The following is a 17,512-nucleotide window of genomic DNA, read 5'->3' as shown; positions in this document are numbered from 1 at the left end:
CTTTCTTTCTTTCTTTCTTTCTTTCTTTCTTTCTTTCTTTCTTTCTTCCTTCCTTCCTTCCTTCCTTCCTTCCTTCCTTTCTTTTTTCTTTTCTTTTTCTTTCTTTTTTTTTTTTTTTGATTTTTTTCAAGACAGGGTTTCTCTGTGCAGCCCTGGCTGTCCTGGAACTCACTCTGTAGACCAGGCTAGCCTCGAACTCTAGAACTCAAAAATCCGCCTGCCTCTGCCTCCCAAGTGCTGGGATTAAAGGTGTGCGCCACCACCGCCCGGCCGAGAGCAAAATTCTTAATCCTGAATTTTCTGTACCTGTCTCCTTTTAAAACAATATGTAAAGGGATAGTGTGAGGGAAAATGATGATACACGTTAAGGGCTAACTGAACTGTGTGTGTGTGTGTGTGTGTGTGTGTGTGTGTGTGTGTGTGTGTGTTTATGCCTAAAATAAACAATTTAAGGGGCTTTAGAGTTTCAGTTCATTCTTGGCTTACTCCATTACTTTCAGGCTGTAATGAAACAGAGCATCATGGTAGAGAACATGTGATAGAGATGAGCTGCCTATCTCATAACAGTTTATCTGTGAGTAGGGTAGTAGGAGGACAAGAAATAGCCTTCAAAGTCACATCTATTTTCTCCAACTAGATCCCACCAGCTATGGCTGAGATTATTGCTCTCAGGATTCAGTTACTTCTCAGTAGTAACAATTATCTGGGATCTAAGGTTTCAATAGGTGAATATTTTTACAGGAACACTTCATATCCAAACTATAACTGTCAAATATGAGCCAGAAGTAGGAGCCTGCCATTGGATAATTATGTTATTATATTGAGAAAGCTAGCACATCTGGACCTGCCTGGATCATACCTACCAGGAGGATGTCATCCAACTAAAGAAATAAGTGGTTTTACCTCCTTAATACCTTGAAGTAACTTGAGCTTACTCCACAATTCTCAGAGAGGGAAGAACAAACTAGCATCTTTTTCTACATGTTTGATTTCTGAAGTTTGTTGTGATAGTGTACAGTAGCATTCCTGGGAATGAAATCCTGCAATCATGTTCCACAAAAACAACAGTCTCTCTTGAGAAATATGAGATGTTCCTACTAACCACCTTCTAATACCACAGGTGGGTCCTGTCTGCCTCATGGATGCTATGTTAAATTGCTTCTCCATACACAGGCTGGCCTCTTACAAAGCAGGGCCAGGATGTCCTATGCAATCATGCCAGAAACCTGGCATGGGGCAGTACCTTTTTCCTGGAATGCAAGAGGGGATGAGGTAGGCAGATGGTAAGTGCTGGAGGTAGTACCTTGTGCTGGAGCTGAGAAGGAATGGGGCTTTCCAGGAGGAATCAGTGGAGTAGTCCTGACAACAGCACCAAGGAAGTGTCCTTGTCACCAGGAGAGTATGCAGGGAGGTTTATCTGAGAACTCCCCAGTGGAGTGATGATCCATCTTTATTTCATCTTGCCCAAGGCCCTTATGTCTCCACAGGATGTGACCTTCCAAATTTACCTGCCCCGTCCTGTACCCTGGCCACTGCTCCTTACATTTTCCAATTTTACCCCAACCTAGAAAGAGTTCTTCCATGAAAATTCCTGGCAGCTGTGTTCAATAAATAATTTTCTCTCCTTGAGTGATTAACTGAGACTATTCAGAGTGCACACCTGATAGGACTAGAGTCATATAACATCCTCAATTTTTGTGAGTTTTCCAGTCCCTCACAGTTAATTACTCCTTGAAGATTTTGAGATTTCTGTGCCCTGTTTAAGACCTGAAAGTGGAAATAGAAGCAATAAAGGAAACTCGAACTGAGGGAATCCTGGAGATTGGAAACATAGGGGAGAGAACAGGAGCAACATATAATCAAAACACAAAATCTACAGAACAAAGAAAGAATATTAAAAGCGGCAAGAGGGAAAGGTCAGAAAGGTAACACACAAAGGCAGACCAATCAAAATTACACCCAACTTCTCAACAGAGACTCTAAAGACTAGAAGAGCCTGAACAGATATCGTTCAACCTCTTAAAACACCACAAATGCCAACCCAGACTACTGTACCCAGCAAAACTCACAATCACCATAGATAGAGAAAACAAAATATTTCAAGACAAATCCAAATTCAAACAATATCTATCCACAAATCCAGTACTAAAGAAACACTAGAAGGAAAACCCAAGGAGCAAAACTACATCCAAGAAAACATAGAACATAAGTAATTCCATATCAGTGAAAAACAAGAAAAACACACATAAACACACATACACTAACCCCACCAACATCAAAATAACAGGAAAGAAAACCACCACTGGACCTCAACATCAATGGACTCAGTTCCCCAATAAAAAGACACAGGCTAACAGAGTGGATGCAAAAATAGGATCCATCATTCTGCAGCATACAAGAAACATACCTTAGAAATAAAGATAGATATTGCCTCAGAGTAAAGGACTAGAAAAAAGTTTTCCAAGTAAATGAACTCAAGAAGCAAGATAGAGTAGCCATTCTAATATCTAATGAAATAGACTTTCAACCAAAATTAATCAAAAGAGACTGGGAAGGACACTCCATACACATCAAAGGAAAAATCTTCCAAGATGATATCTCAATTCTGAACGTCTATGCCCCCCAAAACAGGGCACCCACATTTGTAAAAGAAACACTGCTAAAGCTTAAATCACACATTGAACCCCACATATTAATAGTGAGAGACCTCAACACCCCACTCTCACCAATGGACAGGTCATCATAAAACTAAGCAGAGAAATAATAAAGCTAACAGACATTATGAATCAAATCTACCTAACAGATATCTACAGAATATTTTATCCAAACACAAAATAATATACCTTCTTTTCAGGATCTCATGGATTCTTCTCCAAAATTGACCATATAGCCAGTCACAAAGAAAGCCTCAGCAGACAGAAAGAAAGAAAGAAAGAAAGAATGAAAGAAAGAAAGAAAGAAAGAGAAAGAAAGAAAGAAAGAAAGAAAGAAAGAAAGAAAGAAAGAAAGGAAGAAAGAACACCTTATATCTAATCATACCACCATGGATTAAAGCTGAACTTTAACAACAGAAACACCAGAAAGCCTACACACTCTTGGAAATTGAATGACTCTCACTTCAATTATCTCTTGGTCAGGGAAGAAATAAAGAAATTAAAGACTTTCTGAAATTCAATGAAAATGAAGGCACAATATACCCAAGTTTATAGGACACAATGAAAGCAGTGCTAAGAGGAAGGTTCATAGCACTAAGTGCCTCCACAAGGAATTAGAAAGTTCTCATACCCATAATTTAAAAATATACCTGAGAGCTCTAGAAAAAGGAGGAGGAAGAGGAAGAGGAGGAGAAGCAAGCACAACAAAGAGTAGAAGAAGCCTGGAAATAATCAAAATCATGGCTGAAATCAGTTAGAAACAAACAAACAAACAAAACAATACAAAGCATCGATGAAAACAAGAGCTGTTTCTATGAGAAAATTTATCAAGATAGACAAATCCTTAGCCAAATTAACCAAGAGACACAGAGACAGTATCCAAATAAACAAAATCAGAAATGAAAAGGAAGACATAAAAACATAACCTGAGGAAATTCAAAGAATCGTTAGGTCTTACTCAAATGCCTGTATTATACAAAAATGAAAAACTTAAGGAAATGGAGGATTTTCTAGACAGATACCACTTACCAAAGTTAAATTAAGATCAGATAAACTACTTAAATAACCTCTAAAGAAATAGAAGCAGTCATTAAAAGCCTCCCAACCAAAAAAAGCTCAGGTCCAGATGGTCTTAATGCAGAACTTTACCATACTTTCACAGAAGAACTAATGCCAATACTCCTCAAACTACTCACACAAAATAGAAACAGAAGGAACACTGCCAAACTCATTGTATCAGCCCACAATAACCTTGATATCTAAACCACACAAAGACTCAAGAAAGAGAACTTCAAACTGTTTTTTCTTATGAACGTTGATGAAAAAAATACTCAAAAAACAAAAACCCTCACAAACCAAACACAGGAACACATGAAAAATATCATCCATCATGATCAAGTGGGCCTCATCTCAGGGATGCAGAAATAATTCAATATATGAAAGTCCTTTAACATAATCCAACATATAAACTGAAAGAATAATATGATCATCTCATTAGATGCTGTAAAAGCCTTTGACAAAATCTGATATCCTTTCATGTTAAAAGTTTCATCATGAATCATCATTGAGATTGCAGGAATATTAATTGAGCATTCCATTGTAAAAAATCCAATACCCATAAATTCATGTCAGCCACATAAAGTCTCAGCTTTCCTTTTGTCCCTTCTGGTTCCACAAATTTAACCCACCATACACTTTGTTTTATTTGAAATAATTTACCAATTCCTATAAATTATGTATAAACCTTCTGAAGTGGCCAATCTGAATTCTAGAATTTTTTGGGGGAAAATGAGTTAAATCAAATCCACCTGTTCTTTCTACTGGAATGGCTTTGCCCTTAATGTACTCTACTGGTTTTTCCTTTTCACCCATTTGTGTTTGTTTCTCAGACCCCTTCATATTCACTTGCAACTTTTCCAATTGTCCAGCCATTCTCTTGACTTTTTTTGAGACAGAGTATAGGAAGAAGAATAAGAAAATATAGAAAATCTTGTCTGGGAGCTAAGCAAGAGGGAGCCCAGCTGTAGTAGCCATAGTAACCACCTGACACATAACATTCCTTCCTCACTCCCTCGCTGCTTCCTCTATGTCATTAGAAGCTAAGTTTTCCATTCTAGCCCTACATTTGGGCACCACTTATAGGTATGCTTTTGAGGGGGGGTTGCTTTATTGGGTTCTTATATCTACTACCCTTCCAACTCTTACTCCACTCTGATCCCTTCCAACTGCCCAATACTAGGTAGGAGGGGGTGGGGAAGGAGATCTCTTTAGACTACTTTCTGCTGACTCGGAAGTTCCATGTCGGGTTCCTTGAGGCAAATCCCATCTTTGTCATCAGGATATCTGATTTTTTCTTCTAGTCTCTTTATTCATTACCACTTGACAAACCATAGCAATAGGAACCACTCCCACCACCAGCAGCAGAAGCAGCAGTCTCCTTAGCTTGTAGACCCTGGCCCTTCTCAGGGCTCTGGCATTTATACCCTCTGAAAAGCTCCCAGAATTCCAAACATCACACACCTGCAGAACCTATCTGCAGCTAACAAAGCCAAGTCTCTGCTAGAGCACAAGGTCAATCATAATCACCTGATGTGAAACAGCCTCTTTTTTTCCCACATCTGGGATTAAAACAAAAACATATTCACATGACTTAACTGGATTTTTAAAGAAACCAAAATTCTCACTAGACAGGCCCAGTAGAAAGGAATGCTAGAAGCAGAGAGTAGAACATAGACCTCTCCTGTACCCTCCTACACATGGGAGGGAGTCAAAAGCTACTGGCAGTGCATACCCTTTCTGATTGTCTTTCCTATTGGTCTCTGGACTAAACAAGGATAAATTGCAGAACAAAAGTTGCCATCCCCTCCACCCTTGTAAAATTTCACCACTCTACTTGTTGTAGTTCCAGTATGGTGTATATTCCCAGTCCTGATGTATACTGTAAAATCATCCTTTCTAGGATTAGAGATGTGGTTATATGCAAGGTTAATAAATTTGTTTTCCCCAATTTGTTTTTATTCCAATCCAGTCTGTTTTGTTTTGTTTGTGGCTTTTCTAGGTCTGAGACCAAGGATCACAGATGGGATACACATGTGACCAGGATGAACCATTTGGCTCCTAAATAAAATGTCCTCCTTTTGACTTCCAGGTGGCAGGGCAACAAGGACTCCTTGTTCATGACACATTTATAGCACCTTCATGCTTTTTTGGCTCCAAGGTTTTCAATTCTTTGTATCCTGCCCTCAGTCTACAGTTTGAAACTCTCAATCATGTCCCTTTTCATTCACCTAAAATACCTCCCTGAGCTTGAGCTAGCTATGAAATTGACTAAGGTAAGTGAACTGTAGGACTAGTCTTCCTCTGGGATAGATATGACCTTCAGTGGTCTCCCTGAATGTTATCATCATCTGATCTGGAAAGTGCCTTCCTCTGCTATTCTACAGCATGTGGAATGCAGGGGATGTCTAGCATATGACTAAATTTTCCTTAAGGCTGAACTGTAAGGGCCTATCACTATCTCTACATTTCCCCATGAGAAGACGCTTCCCAGAGATAGACATTATCTATGGGGAACGCTTTCTCCTGCTTCTGAGCTCAGAGCACAACAGAATATTTTACCTCCATCCAAACTTATGCCTATGTTATAGCAAGAAAAGGTAATTAGCTCTGACCCTTCCTGGAGCCCCTGGGGAAATTTGGAAGCTTAAGATGCTTCTGTCAGTCTTTGCATCTGCCTAAAGATTAAGGTTAAGATAAAGTAATGGAAAGGTGGGTTGAAGCAGATTATAAAATGGCATGTTCTCAGTTTTCCTTATCCTGTCATCTTTGTGTGTGGGCACATGTATGTGCAAAGTAGACATGCATGTATACATATATGTGTGTAAAGACTAGAGGTCAATTTTGATTATCTTTCTCAGTAGCTCCTTTTTGGGGGTGGGTGATAAAGGGTCACTTAGTGAACCTGTAGCTCATTCATTGATTGGAGTAGCCATCTAGCCATTGAGCTCCAGGGATCTTGTTTTTTTCCTAGTACTGTGATTAAAACTGTACACCACCATATTTGGCTTTGTACATGTATGATAGAGATCTGAGCTCATGTGTTTATGTTTTTGCCCCAAGTATTTTACCAACAGTAGTGTCTCCCCCAACACTGGCAACAGTGTTTTGATGTTAAGACTTTCTATGGAGGTGGCCTTATACTATGTCTGTCAATCACCCCCACTGCTGGAAGCCAAGGCCCATATAAAACATGGAACAGACAGAAAACATTACCCATTTATGGGGGAAAACATGTATTTTGGGCTACATTAAGCATCTTGAATGTACTAACATGAGAAAAATAATTTTTACATTCACTAATCTTTTTCTTTCAATATGTTTTCCTATTAGGAAAAACTACAGGGGAATGTCTTAGTTCTCTGCAGACATTTCTCTGGAGGGCACAGTGCCTAGGACAACAAAGATGGTGATTTGGGATTCTTGGCACTATTGTTCTATTATGGGAAGAATTCACTAGGTTCAAAGCTGCTTTGGGGGGCAAGCGGCTGGGGTTCCGTGGGATCTGTGGTCTCTTGCTAAATTGTACACTTTTCTGAGACAGTTGGTTTCTGATGTGCCTGTCCTGTAAAGAACACCTCTGACATGAGGAATTGGCAGGGTAACTGGGTGGTCTCCTTTGCTCTAAGTAGGAGACTGGCATGTGGCCATGGGAAAACTGAGAAGTGGGGACTGGAGGAACTTCCCTGTGCTGGTTGAACTTTGGAGCACAGAGTTGATGTTGCATCATCATTTTCTTTTCTAATATCTGTCCAACAGCCGTCATAAGATCCTGGGCCTCAGCATCATTGTTGTCCATATATGGTTTTTTGCTCAGTTGCCTTTGTTGGTTCTGGACAGTGCCTTTCAGGGGATGACATTCCTGCCCCTTGATTATTTTCCTGGGGTGAATCCACTGTAGAAAGCGGCTTAAACGTCTTTGAGAGGGGCTTTCTGTAAGAACTTGTGTGGTTTTTGGAAGGATATGATAATATTGGCCTCCGAAGTTGACCTTCTTCTCCTTGATTGGGGTGAACTGAGACCTGTCTTCATACTTCCTTTCACTTTCTCGCTCTGTGTCCTCTCCTTGATAAGTAGGGGCCAACATCTTGATTTGGCTCTTCTTTGGGGTACTGGGTCTTTGATGCACCAAACCACTGCCTCCTTCTACCACCACAATGTCACCTAATACATGTGAAGTCAAATTTTCTACAGGAAGAAGCATGCTCCTGGAACGTTTTGGAAGGAGCACAGCAGTGGTATAGATCTGTGGCTGGCCTGCTAATTCTGTCTCCACATTATGTGGAAACTCACTAACAACTTTTGCCTGAAGGTTGTGACACTCTGGTTTCTGGGCACTAGTCCTTCTAGGCAGTAAAAGGACTTCTTGGTTCTCTATCTCTTTCTTTAAGACACTTCTACTCTGAGAGGGTGTGTCTATGAAGTTATACATGAGAGTTTCTGAAAGATGCCCACTCTCTGATTTGGTTGGCAGGGCTGTAGAAGGTTCATGGTCAACACCAGAGGGAAGCCTTCTCATGGCCCTCTTACAGGAAGGAGATGAAACAAGGAAAAGATTCCCTGGTGATGGAGAAGAATCCTTAATTATCATCTGTCTCAAACATGGTTTTCCTAGATATCTGACTACCTCAACTGCTGGGCTGGTCCCATGTACAGAAGTGGTTGAGGAAGACTGGGCACAAAGTGCAACAGGCAAGGACTCAATACTTTTTAACTTAAAGAGTTTTATGGGCTTGAGTATCTTAAGGGGTAGAGCCCACCTGTGCTTCACCCAAAACCTTACAACATGTGCCTCCAGAGCCTGTCGAGTTTCTGGACTGAGAAAGGCAAGCTTCTCTGTAGAGCATATGGAAGTTTCAGAACTCCTCAAGGATGTTAAACTTCTTGTTTCCACAAGGATGTCAGTATCGTAAAAACTATTGTCCACAGCAAGCCAGGATCGTCGCATACTCAGTGGGGTCAGACCTTGATTAATCTGCACTGACTTTGTACCCAAATGAGCTTTCAAGTTGTTTACTAAATCTTTGTCTATGTGATGTGTTGAGTCATTTCTGGGGCACCTAACTGAAATTCTTCCTGATTCCAAATTGTTTGGCCCCTGAACCTTTACCATAGTTTTTTCTAAGCCCCTGATTGGATCTTTTGAGATCTTTCCTAGAATAGGTCCCAGATTCTTGCCAGATTCCTTTTCTAGCTGGAATCTCACCTTCTGGCCCTCTTTGCTGTGTTCACCAGTAGACACAAGGGCTTGTGAAGTGCCAGGTTTGCCTCTGATTTGACAATTTTCTGGTACTGTGTTCTGAAGCTCCATCACTTCCCCAGACTCTTGGATCTTATGGGGAAAATTCCTTTGGTGTTGAATGAGCCATTTTTGAATGTGTTGCTCTAGTTTCTCCCGGAGCTCACAGTTGATGGGAAAATTATCAGGAAGGATAGAGTCTGCCCAGTCTTGGGAAGGGCTGGGGGTCAAGATGTCATAGCTTTCTTGAGGTTTCTGGACCATCAAGGGTAAAGTCAATCTGCTTTCTAGTTGTGTCATTGAGGGCCTTTCTCTGTAATTTATTTCAGTTGGGAGATATTGTGGCTTACTTTGTGATTGAGAATAAGATGTACCAAAATCCCTATTGTAGGGTAGAGAAGAGGGTAGTAGGACCGGGAGAGGGGATTGAAAATGGACTTGATTCAAAGCTGGGGGCTGGAATTCAAGTGGAGACAGAATTAAGGGTGGAGGTTGGAGGTCCAGATAGGACAGAGGATGTGTGTGGGGAAGCATTGGAGACATTTTATCCTGCAGTTGAATTGGATAAACACTTGAGATGACATTGAATAAGAAAAAGGGAGAAGAGAGAGTTGATGTTGTCTGAGGGATCCAGGCAGCAGCTACCAGAGACTCACTGTGGAGAGAAGGGAGACCCCAGAAAAGCTGATCATATTTCTGTTGAAAATGGTCCCCTGAGATCTTGGGATATGATAGTTTCTGAGTGGTCACCTGCTCTTCTGATTTTTCTTTCAGGTTCCAGAAGGGTGACAGGGTAGTGCTGTCTTGTTTAGCACTTGGTAAATTAAATATATTCCCTAAAGAGTTCAAATGGTGTCCTGGGCTCATTTCTTCTAGAAATAATTCATCCTTTTCTTTTTCTTTCAGCTTTTTCAGGCATTCTCCCCAAGCTGGAAATTAGGAGAGTGGGTTATGATGGTAGAAGGTGGGGCATAGGGTTATTATAACAAGCTAAATTTGTGGGTATCCCGTTAGAAAAGATTACAAGATTAGGCTCCAGAGCCTGCTCATTAGTATTCAAGGTCATGTGGTCCATGATCTGAAGAGCTTTCAAGGTACATAGATAGGCAGCACTTAATCACTTATAAGTAGCTCCCATAGCTGTCACCCTCCACGATCCTTCTAGCTGACATATGGGAGGGAAAGGATTGGGTCATCTCAAGACAGAATCAGCTTTACTCAAGCTCCAAATCCTGGTAGCATTGCTCCTAAGAGTCTAGAGACCTTTCTGTTAGAAACACCTATCATCTGGCTTACTATAGCTTTCTTCTAATCCCTGAGTATGGGATTCTGACTTCCTTCCCAGGAACCTCCCTCTTAAGCCTCTGTACTCACCTGGAAAACATGCTGTTAGCTCCTCACAAGCAAGTGAATGGCAGAGACTAACTTACCTTTTGCATCATTCCTACAATGATTCCTAAACTTTTTCTTGTATTGGCTCTGCCAGGTCATCTGTATCTGAGGCTGAGAAATGAGATACAGAGAGAAATATTCTCAATCTCCTCTAGAGAATCTGCAGATATTTAATATTCATGAATTTTAAATTCAATATGGTGTGTGTGTGTGTGTGTGTGTGTGTGTGTGTGTGTGTGTGTGTGGTGTGGTGTTTTTGATGTGTGTCTGACCACTAGCAGAGACCAGAAGGGTATGTTGGATTTCCTGGAGCTAGAATATAGGTGGTGGTGGGATATGTGGTCTGGAAAGCAAACTTGGTTCCTCTGGAAGAACAGCAAATGTTCTTAACAGCTAAGACATCTCTCCAGCCCTGGATGGCCTGGATTTCACTATATAAACCATGTTAGACTTAAACTCTCAGAGATGTACTTACCTCTGCTTTTCAAGTACTGGGTTTAAAGAAATGTACCACCACACTTGAATGGTGGTTCTGTTTCTGTTGTTTTAACTTGACATTTTTAAAATGAGTTTAAATATTTATTCTTTTCTCTCTGTCTCTGTCTCCACCTCCATCTCCCCCCCACCCCTGTGTGTGTGTGTGGGGGGGGGACCAGAGACCCACGTCAGTAATGTCAGTATTCTCCCATTACTCTGTCTAAATACAGTCTCTTACTTACTAATTCAGTTAGACTGAGAGTTTAGGAAGCTTCAGAGTTCATTTTATATTTGTTTCCCAGCATGAGGCTACAGGCACACATTACTATGCCCAGCTTTCTACTTGGGTGCTGAGTATCTAAACCCAGGTGTTCATGCTTACAAGGCAAGCACTTTACTGAGCATTTTCCCCAACCAGTTTTCGTTCCTTAAGAAAAAATGGGGCTGTAGAGATGACCTAGTGGATTAGAACATTTGCTGTGTAAAGGACCTAAATTCAGGTTCCAGGATTCATGTAAAACGCCAGATGTAGTTCCACATGTGCCTGGAACCCTAGTGCTATGGGAGGCAGAGACAGAAGATCCAAACTTGGAGCTAGGCTGGGAGACAGCAAATTCCAGAAATCCTTTCCTATCCTTGCCTCCCATAGCACTAGGGTTGCAAAGTCTCTGTCTAAAGAAAATAAGGAGAGGGTTATAGAGAACACTTGATATTCTTCTTTGCCCCCCAATAGATGCACAAACATATCCACCTCCTTCACATGCACATAAGCACCACACACAACATATAATGCATATTATACACATGCACATAACATACACAGATACATATCACACACACACACACACACACACACACACACACACACACTGGAGGGAGGATTTTCTACTGTGAGACCAACCATGGATGTCTATAGTCATCGTTTTTCTGTTCAAGAGCCAAATCCCTGCAGCTGCTTCATAGTTGCCATGTAGAATTCTGCTTCTTTAAGCTAGATGTCTTGAGCTCTGTCCCCTTATCTAATGCCTTTTGAGGCTCAGCACAGCCCTCAGACCACCCATCACAGAGGAAAGGCATGTACAGGAGAAGAGGATATATGAACCAGTGCTCAATGCTTGTCCTATCCCAGAGATCCCAAACTATTTAAAAAATCCAGATCCTATACATGAAACCATGGCACACCGGCACACCTCACAGACATACTGTGAGCTCCAGATAGATGCTATGGTGTCTGCTTTCAACCCTATCCCACCAGGTCCCAGGAGAATAGATTTCTGTTCTTTCTGGAGATTTCTCCCCAGCTGTCTGCCTACTTAATTTGGAAAAGTGAAAATTTGTAATAAAATGTGGTGTTGAGGCAGAAATGGGTGAAAAGATGCATGTGATATGAAAACCTAAAGGAAGTTTGTGGGGAGTGGAGGAGTACAAGGTGAGGAAGGAAACAAAGGAGGAGAGGTGGGTGGAAGATATCAGACAATCAAGAAAAACAAATTTTGTTTGAAGATCCTATTTTTCAAACCAATTCTTCGTATACTAATTTAAAAACTAAGAAAGATGCAGAGAGAAGAAGGGTGGGAGGGAGGAGAGAAGGATAGGAGAGGAAGAAAGAGAATTCTCTGTTAGATTAAGTTGAGAGTTTCTCACCTTCCTGGTGAACTTTATATTTGATGGAGTTGAAGATAGACGACTCTCAAGAAAAGGAAGGAACAGGAGGTAGAGCCCCAGTCCACACACAAAGGCAAGGATCATGTCCATTGCCCATATAGTGGAGCTGAGGCTCAGCCATGTGGTGTAAATGCTTTCCAGAAGAGAGGGAAGATTCTCCATCTGAATCCCATTGTTGGGAGTTCTTCCTGGGAGCTAAAGGATAACTCAGGCCCACATCACAGAGCTGGAGACTCTCCATCACAAAGCCAGGACTCCACATCACAAAGGGCTTCTGAGAGTGGGGGAGGGGCAATATAGACAAATTTTCCCTCAGCCTTCTGGGTGCTTCCTTTCAACTCCATTTACTCCAACTTCTTTTATGTTCTATTAACTGACCTCCCCCTTCCCAACCGCCCGGAATATTACCTGGTTCCTTTTCTCATTTGCAGATCTTAGCTTACAGTCTTTTAAGATCAGTCTTATGCTCCTTAACAAATTCTTAAATTGGGGAATGGAGAGATAGCTCAAGTTGCTGGGCAATCCTGAAGATTTGAGTTCAGATACCAGTAGCCACATAACGAGCTAGACATGTCTGCCAGTTCTTATAATCTCAGCTCTAAGGGGAGTAGACAGAAGAGGATCTCTGGGACTTACTGGACAACAGCCTGTCCAGAAAACACAAGGAGAGACTGTGCATTGAAAAGTGGTAGAGGACACCCAATGCTCTCTTCTGAGACACACACACTCATATAGAACCATAGACACACACACACTTATACATGCATACACAATCACATACATACACAAACACACACGTATTTTTTTAAAAAAAAATTTAAGATTTATTTTTATTTGTGTGAGCACACTGTAGCAGTCTTCAGACACATCAGAAGAGGGCATCAGATCCCATTACAGATGGTTGTGAGCCACCATGTGGTTGTTGGGAATTGAACTCAGGACCTCTGGAAGAGCAGTCAGTTCTCTTAACCCCTGAGCCATCCCTCCAGCCCACACACATTCTTTTTAAATTAAATTGCTCAGTGCTTAAGAACACTTTCTGCTCTTACAAAGGACCTAGGTTTGATTCCTAGCACCTACATGGCTGTATCCAATTGTCTGTAACCCCAATTCCATGGAATTTGACACCCTTTTTTTGATTTTGCAGGCACCACATATATATGTTGTTGTATACATGTGCACATTTGGGCACTCATGTATACATATAAACCTAATTTAAAACAAAACAAAACAAAATCCTGAGATCCTGAAATTTGAAATGTTTGGTCTCAGAAATTTTTCACTCTTAGTATCTCCTTTTTTCTCAAGTCTGGCTTGCTTGTGCAACGTTTTTGTCTTCCGTCAGTTCAAGGAAAGAACTCAGATTCCTTTCATATTCACTTAGTTTTATGAATTTTAAATATTTTCATATGTCTCATTTTCAAATAGAAGAACCTAAATACATTAAAATGTAAACATGAAAAAGTATAAGTAGCTAAAAATTTATACAATATTTATAAATATACAGCATTTACAAAATATAACTGCACAAAGACTTTGGTCATTGCTTCATGTGGACATCCAGTCACATGTACACACATTTACAGTACTCAAGCACACATGCCATGTTCTTCCACAAAACAAATCTAGTACTTTTTAATCCAAGAATATATCATTTGCTCCCTAGCCACCAGAAAATCACTTCCTCAGCTTCCCAAATGGCTCAGGGTACTTTACAATGGATATGACTTTTTACTATTAATATTAATAATAATATGATTATGTTTTTTCCTAAGTACATTTCCCACTGTGGGACAATCATGTATTACTGGTCATGTTATTTACCCTTCTAGACCCTACCTTTTTGGCAACTCTTAAATTGCACAGTGGCTAGAAATCTCTGCTCGAAATCCTTGTTGAAGATTTTGCAATGTAGCAGCTATACTTATTCTATGAGAAAAAAATCTATTCTTTGTCTTAACTAAGAATATGTACTGTGAATCCTCCTATAACACAAAGGATTTCTTTGAATGCTGTTTCCTGCTGGAAGAGTTGACCAAACTCTGGCTGGCTTCTACTTGCAACAGGCTAAGACTCTAAAAATAACTCTTAAACATCATGCTTAGTCTTAGGAGGAGGAGGAGAAGGAGGAGGAGGAGGAGGAGGAAGAGGAGAAGGAGGAGGAAGAAGAGGAGGAAGAGGAGGAAGAGGAGGAAAATGGGAAAGAGGAGGAAGGAGGAAGAGGGGGAGGAGGGGGGGGGTGGAGGAGGAGAAGAAGAAGCAGAAGCAGAAGAAGAAGAGGAGGAGGAGGAGGAGGAGGAGGAGGAGGAGGAGGAGGAGGAGGAGGAGGAAGAAACCCTACAAAATGTATATTATCCCAATCCATTTATTTTTCAGTAGTGTTTTACTCACTTTTTCTAGAATTTTCCATTTCTATATAACAGCAGTTCCTTTGGTCCTCCTTTTCCACACACCTATAGTCTTTTTATTCTTTATCTGTTCTCTCTTAGAAAATTTACTCACCTTTGTTTTATCTAGAATTGAGTTTAATTTATATCAGAGTATGTCCACTGCCTTTAACAAGAATAGAGGGGTATTGTTTCTTCCATAATTCCTGGAGAGAGTGGAAGTAGAGGATGTTTATAAAGTACAGAGCTAAAAGTACCCAAATTTAACAGTTGGACTCCTTTATCTTATCAGTGTACTGGGATGTTGGTGAAAGCTTGTTTACTTAGCTTCGGCTAAGTAAAAGAGAAAAATCAATACAATTTTCCATTAGACACACCCAGCTATACAAGATGACTTTCTAAGAAAGAGCCAGACTGATGCAAAGAGAGCTGATTCTTAACTAGAAAAAAAATTTACGTATAGTCAATGACTTGGTACTAACCTCAGGTTGGGGGTGAGTTAAATGACTTTTGCAACTTTCTCATGAATCTGTAATAAGTCAGTAGCTAGCTTTTTACTAATGTCTTTCCCTCCTTTTACTAAGTTAGTGCTACATGGTCCTGGAAGGAAAGTTAAGGAACTGGAAGGTATCTGGTACCTTCGCATGCAAAGATCTCATCTTTGGAGGGTCTCCTCCTAGCTATTAGTCTGTTGTGTTTATCTTTACTAATCATCTTTTAAAAGGGTATCAATTATTCTGATTTTGCCAATTTTTTCTCTGAAGGCATGCATAGCTAGCAACAAAGCATGCATTTGTGTTTATATACTTTTTTAGTATTAAAAATGTTTGATTCTTTTATTATTTTAACCAATTTAGAGATTTATTAAAATTTTCTAACTTGTTTCTATAAAATTATCTCAAATGAACATGTAAAATAACATGCATTGAGTATTACATGTAACATTTTAGTTAGCATTATAAAAAATTCTAAAGTAAAATAATTCTGAATCCTGAAAATGTGAATATTTAATATCTTTTCATGATATGAAAAGCGTGTCTGATGTTTAAAAAACACTTCCAGGTGAAGAAAAGATTATTTAAAGAACTTTTTGGGTATATATTTTATATGTTATGTTAAGAAATATTCTTATGATAAACTAAATAATCATTTAGTGTTGCTGATACTTTTTTGACAGTAAAGTACAATATTTTAAAAGAAAAAAAAGCATGTAGAACTAATAGACATCACAACTTTTTGTAACAACACCTGAACAAATCACTTGACACAAAACAGTAATCAAATTGAATCACTTATGTGGTTCTGACAGTATCATTATTTAAACTTCATCTACATCACACAAAGATCAATCAAGTTGCATTTTACACGAAGTTATGAATCTAATGTATTTTTATTATATGGGATATTTTTGATGTAGTACTATTCATAAGGTTTTATACTTGTAGACTTATTAGTGCTTTCTTCATATCTGAATTTGGTGTTACTCTTTAAAGAAATCATAATTGAATAAATAGTAGAAAGAATGAACAATACTTTTTCATTTACTAATAATTAAAACCACTATAACATGCTAAAATAGTGGTAGTTTTTCTCTAATTATCTTACATAAAATTTCATGTTAAAACAACGGTGGCAGCAGCAGGAAAACAAAAAGATTCTGATAATGTTAAAAAGCTACAATTGTCTCTAGTGCATATTTCTTCTTATATATTTTCCATTTCTATGCATCATATTTTGTTTTTGAAGAAGAAGCGGTGTTATTGCGGTGCTCCCGGTTGTGCTTAACACTCTGCTGTTCTTTCTGTGAACCTGCTCTCTTTCCAACACTTAGGGGAAACAGGTAAAAAGCCTCTGCCACAATTGATTTTTATACGCTGTGGACTTGTGCTTGACTGAACGCCAGAGGGCAGTACAGGTAGGCAAGTAAGAAACTACTGTTAAGCACACAGAGGCAAGTGGGAACAAGCGTCCTGCCTTCCAAGCCAAGGTTGTGGGGCCTGGAACAGAACTCATGAGATGTCTGAAGGAAGCTTGTTCTAAATGAAAGAAACAACGTTTGCAAAAGCTGCGCAGCAGAAAGATGCCAGCAGTACATGAAAGGCTGTAGTCTTTTTCAGTTGAGTTCACAGAGAGGAGACTTTAGGAAATGAGATCTGAAAGCAACAAGATTATGCAGGATGGTGCAAGCCATTATAAGGACCGTGAATAAGGAAGCTACTGGGAGTGGGAGTTTTGCATGGAGGAGACTGACAGTTTTTAAAGGGTCATTGTGGCTGCTGATTTATAGAGTCAACAGCTGGGAATTTTTTTTTTTAAGAAAGGGTTTATTTCTGCTTACAGTTCTATGTCACAGTCCATCATTGAGGGAAGGAACTCAAACAGGGCAGGAAGCTGGAGACAGGAAATGGAGAAGAATCCAGGAAGTACTTCCTACTAGCTTGCTCAGTCAATTCCTTAGAGCACCCAGGACTACCAGCCCAGGGATAGCACCACTGACAGCGAGTTGGGCCAGCCCAAATCAATCACTAATGAAGAAAATGCGCTACAGGATTGCCCATAAGTTAGTCTGATGGGGGCATTTTATCAACTAAGATTGGGATTGTAATTTTATGGGATGATTGACATAATCTGTCTTGGGAACC

General features: G+C 39.9%; 1 protein-coding gene across 1 annotated transcript; it reads right to left on the bottom strand.

Moving 5' to 3' along the window:
* Nucleotides 1–6,929: 6,929 nt before the first annotated feature.
* LOC114632664 (spermatogenesis-associated protein 31-like) lies at nucleotides 6,930–12,669 on the bottom strand. Its single transcript, XM_028781258.1, has 3 exons — nucleotides 12,463–12,669; nucleotides 10,380–10,452; nucleotides 6,930–9,878 (listed from the first exon to the last, which is right to left on the bottom strand). Exons 1-3 carry the CDS (start codon nucleotides 12,643–12,645, stop codon nucleotides 7,024–7,026), a joined length of 3,111 nt encoding a protein of 1,036 aa, XP_028637091.1. The 5' UTR covers nucleotides 12,646–12,669; the 3' UTR covers nucleotides 6,930–7,023.
* Nucleotides 12,670–17,512: the final 4,843 nt, after the last annotated feature.

This window comes from Grammomys surdaster, unplaced genomic scaffold (assembly GCF_004785775.1).
Source record: "Grammomys surdaster isolate TR1022 unplaced genomic scaffold, NIH_TR_1.0 375, whole genome shotgun sequence".
NCBI lineage: Eukaryota > Metazoa > Chordata > Mammalia > Rodentia > Muridae > Grammomys > Grammomys surdaster.
Note: the sequence above shows the minus strand (reverse complement) of the source record. Positions and strands in the feature narration are given on the sequence as shown.

Excerpts from the sequence above, each read along its gene's own strand:
- LOC114632664 (XM_028781258.1), bottom strand. The coding sequence starts at position 12,645 with ATGGAGAATCTTCCCTCTCTTCTGGAAAGCATTTACACCACATGGCTG. Across the intron at positions 10,453-12,462 it reads ATATAAAGTTCACCAGGAAG|CCTCAGATACAGATGACCTG; the intron begins GTGAGAAACTCT and ends CTCATTTCTCAG. Across the intron at positions 9,879-10,379 it reads TTGTAGGAATGATGCAAAAG|CTTGGGGAGAATGCCTGAAA; the intron begins GTAAGTTAGTCT and ends CCTAATTTCCAG.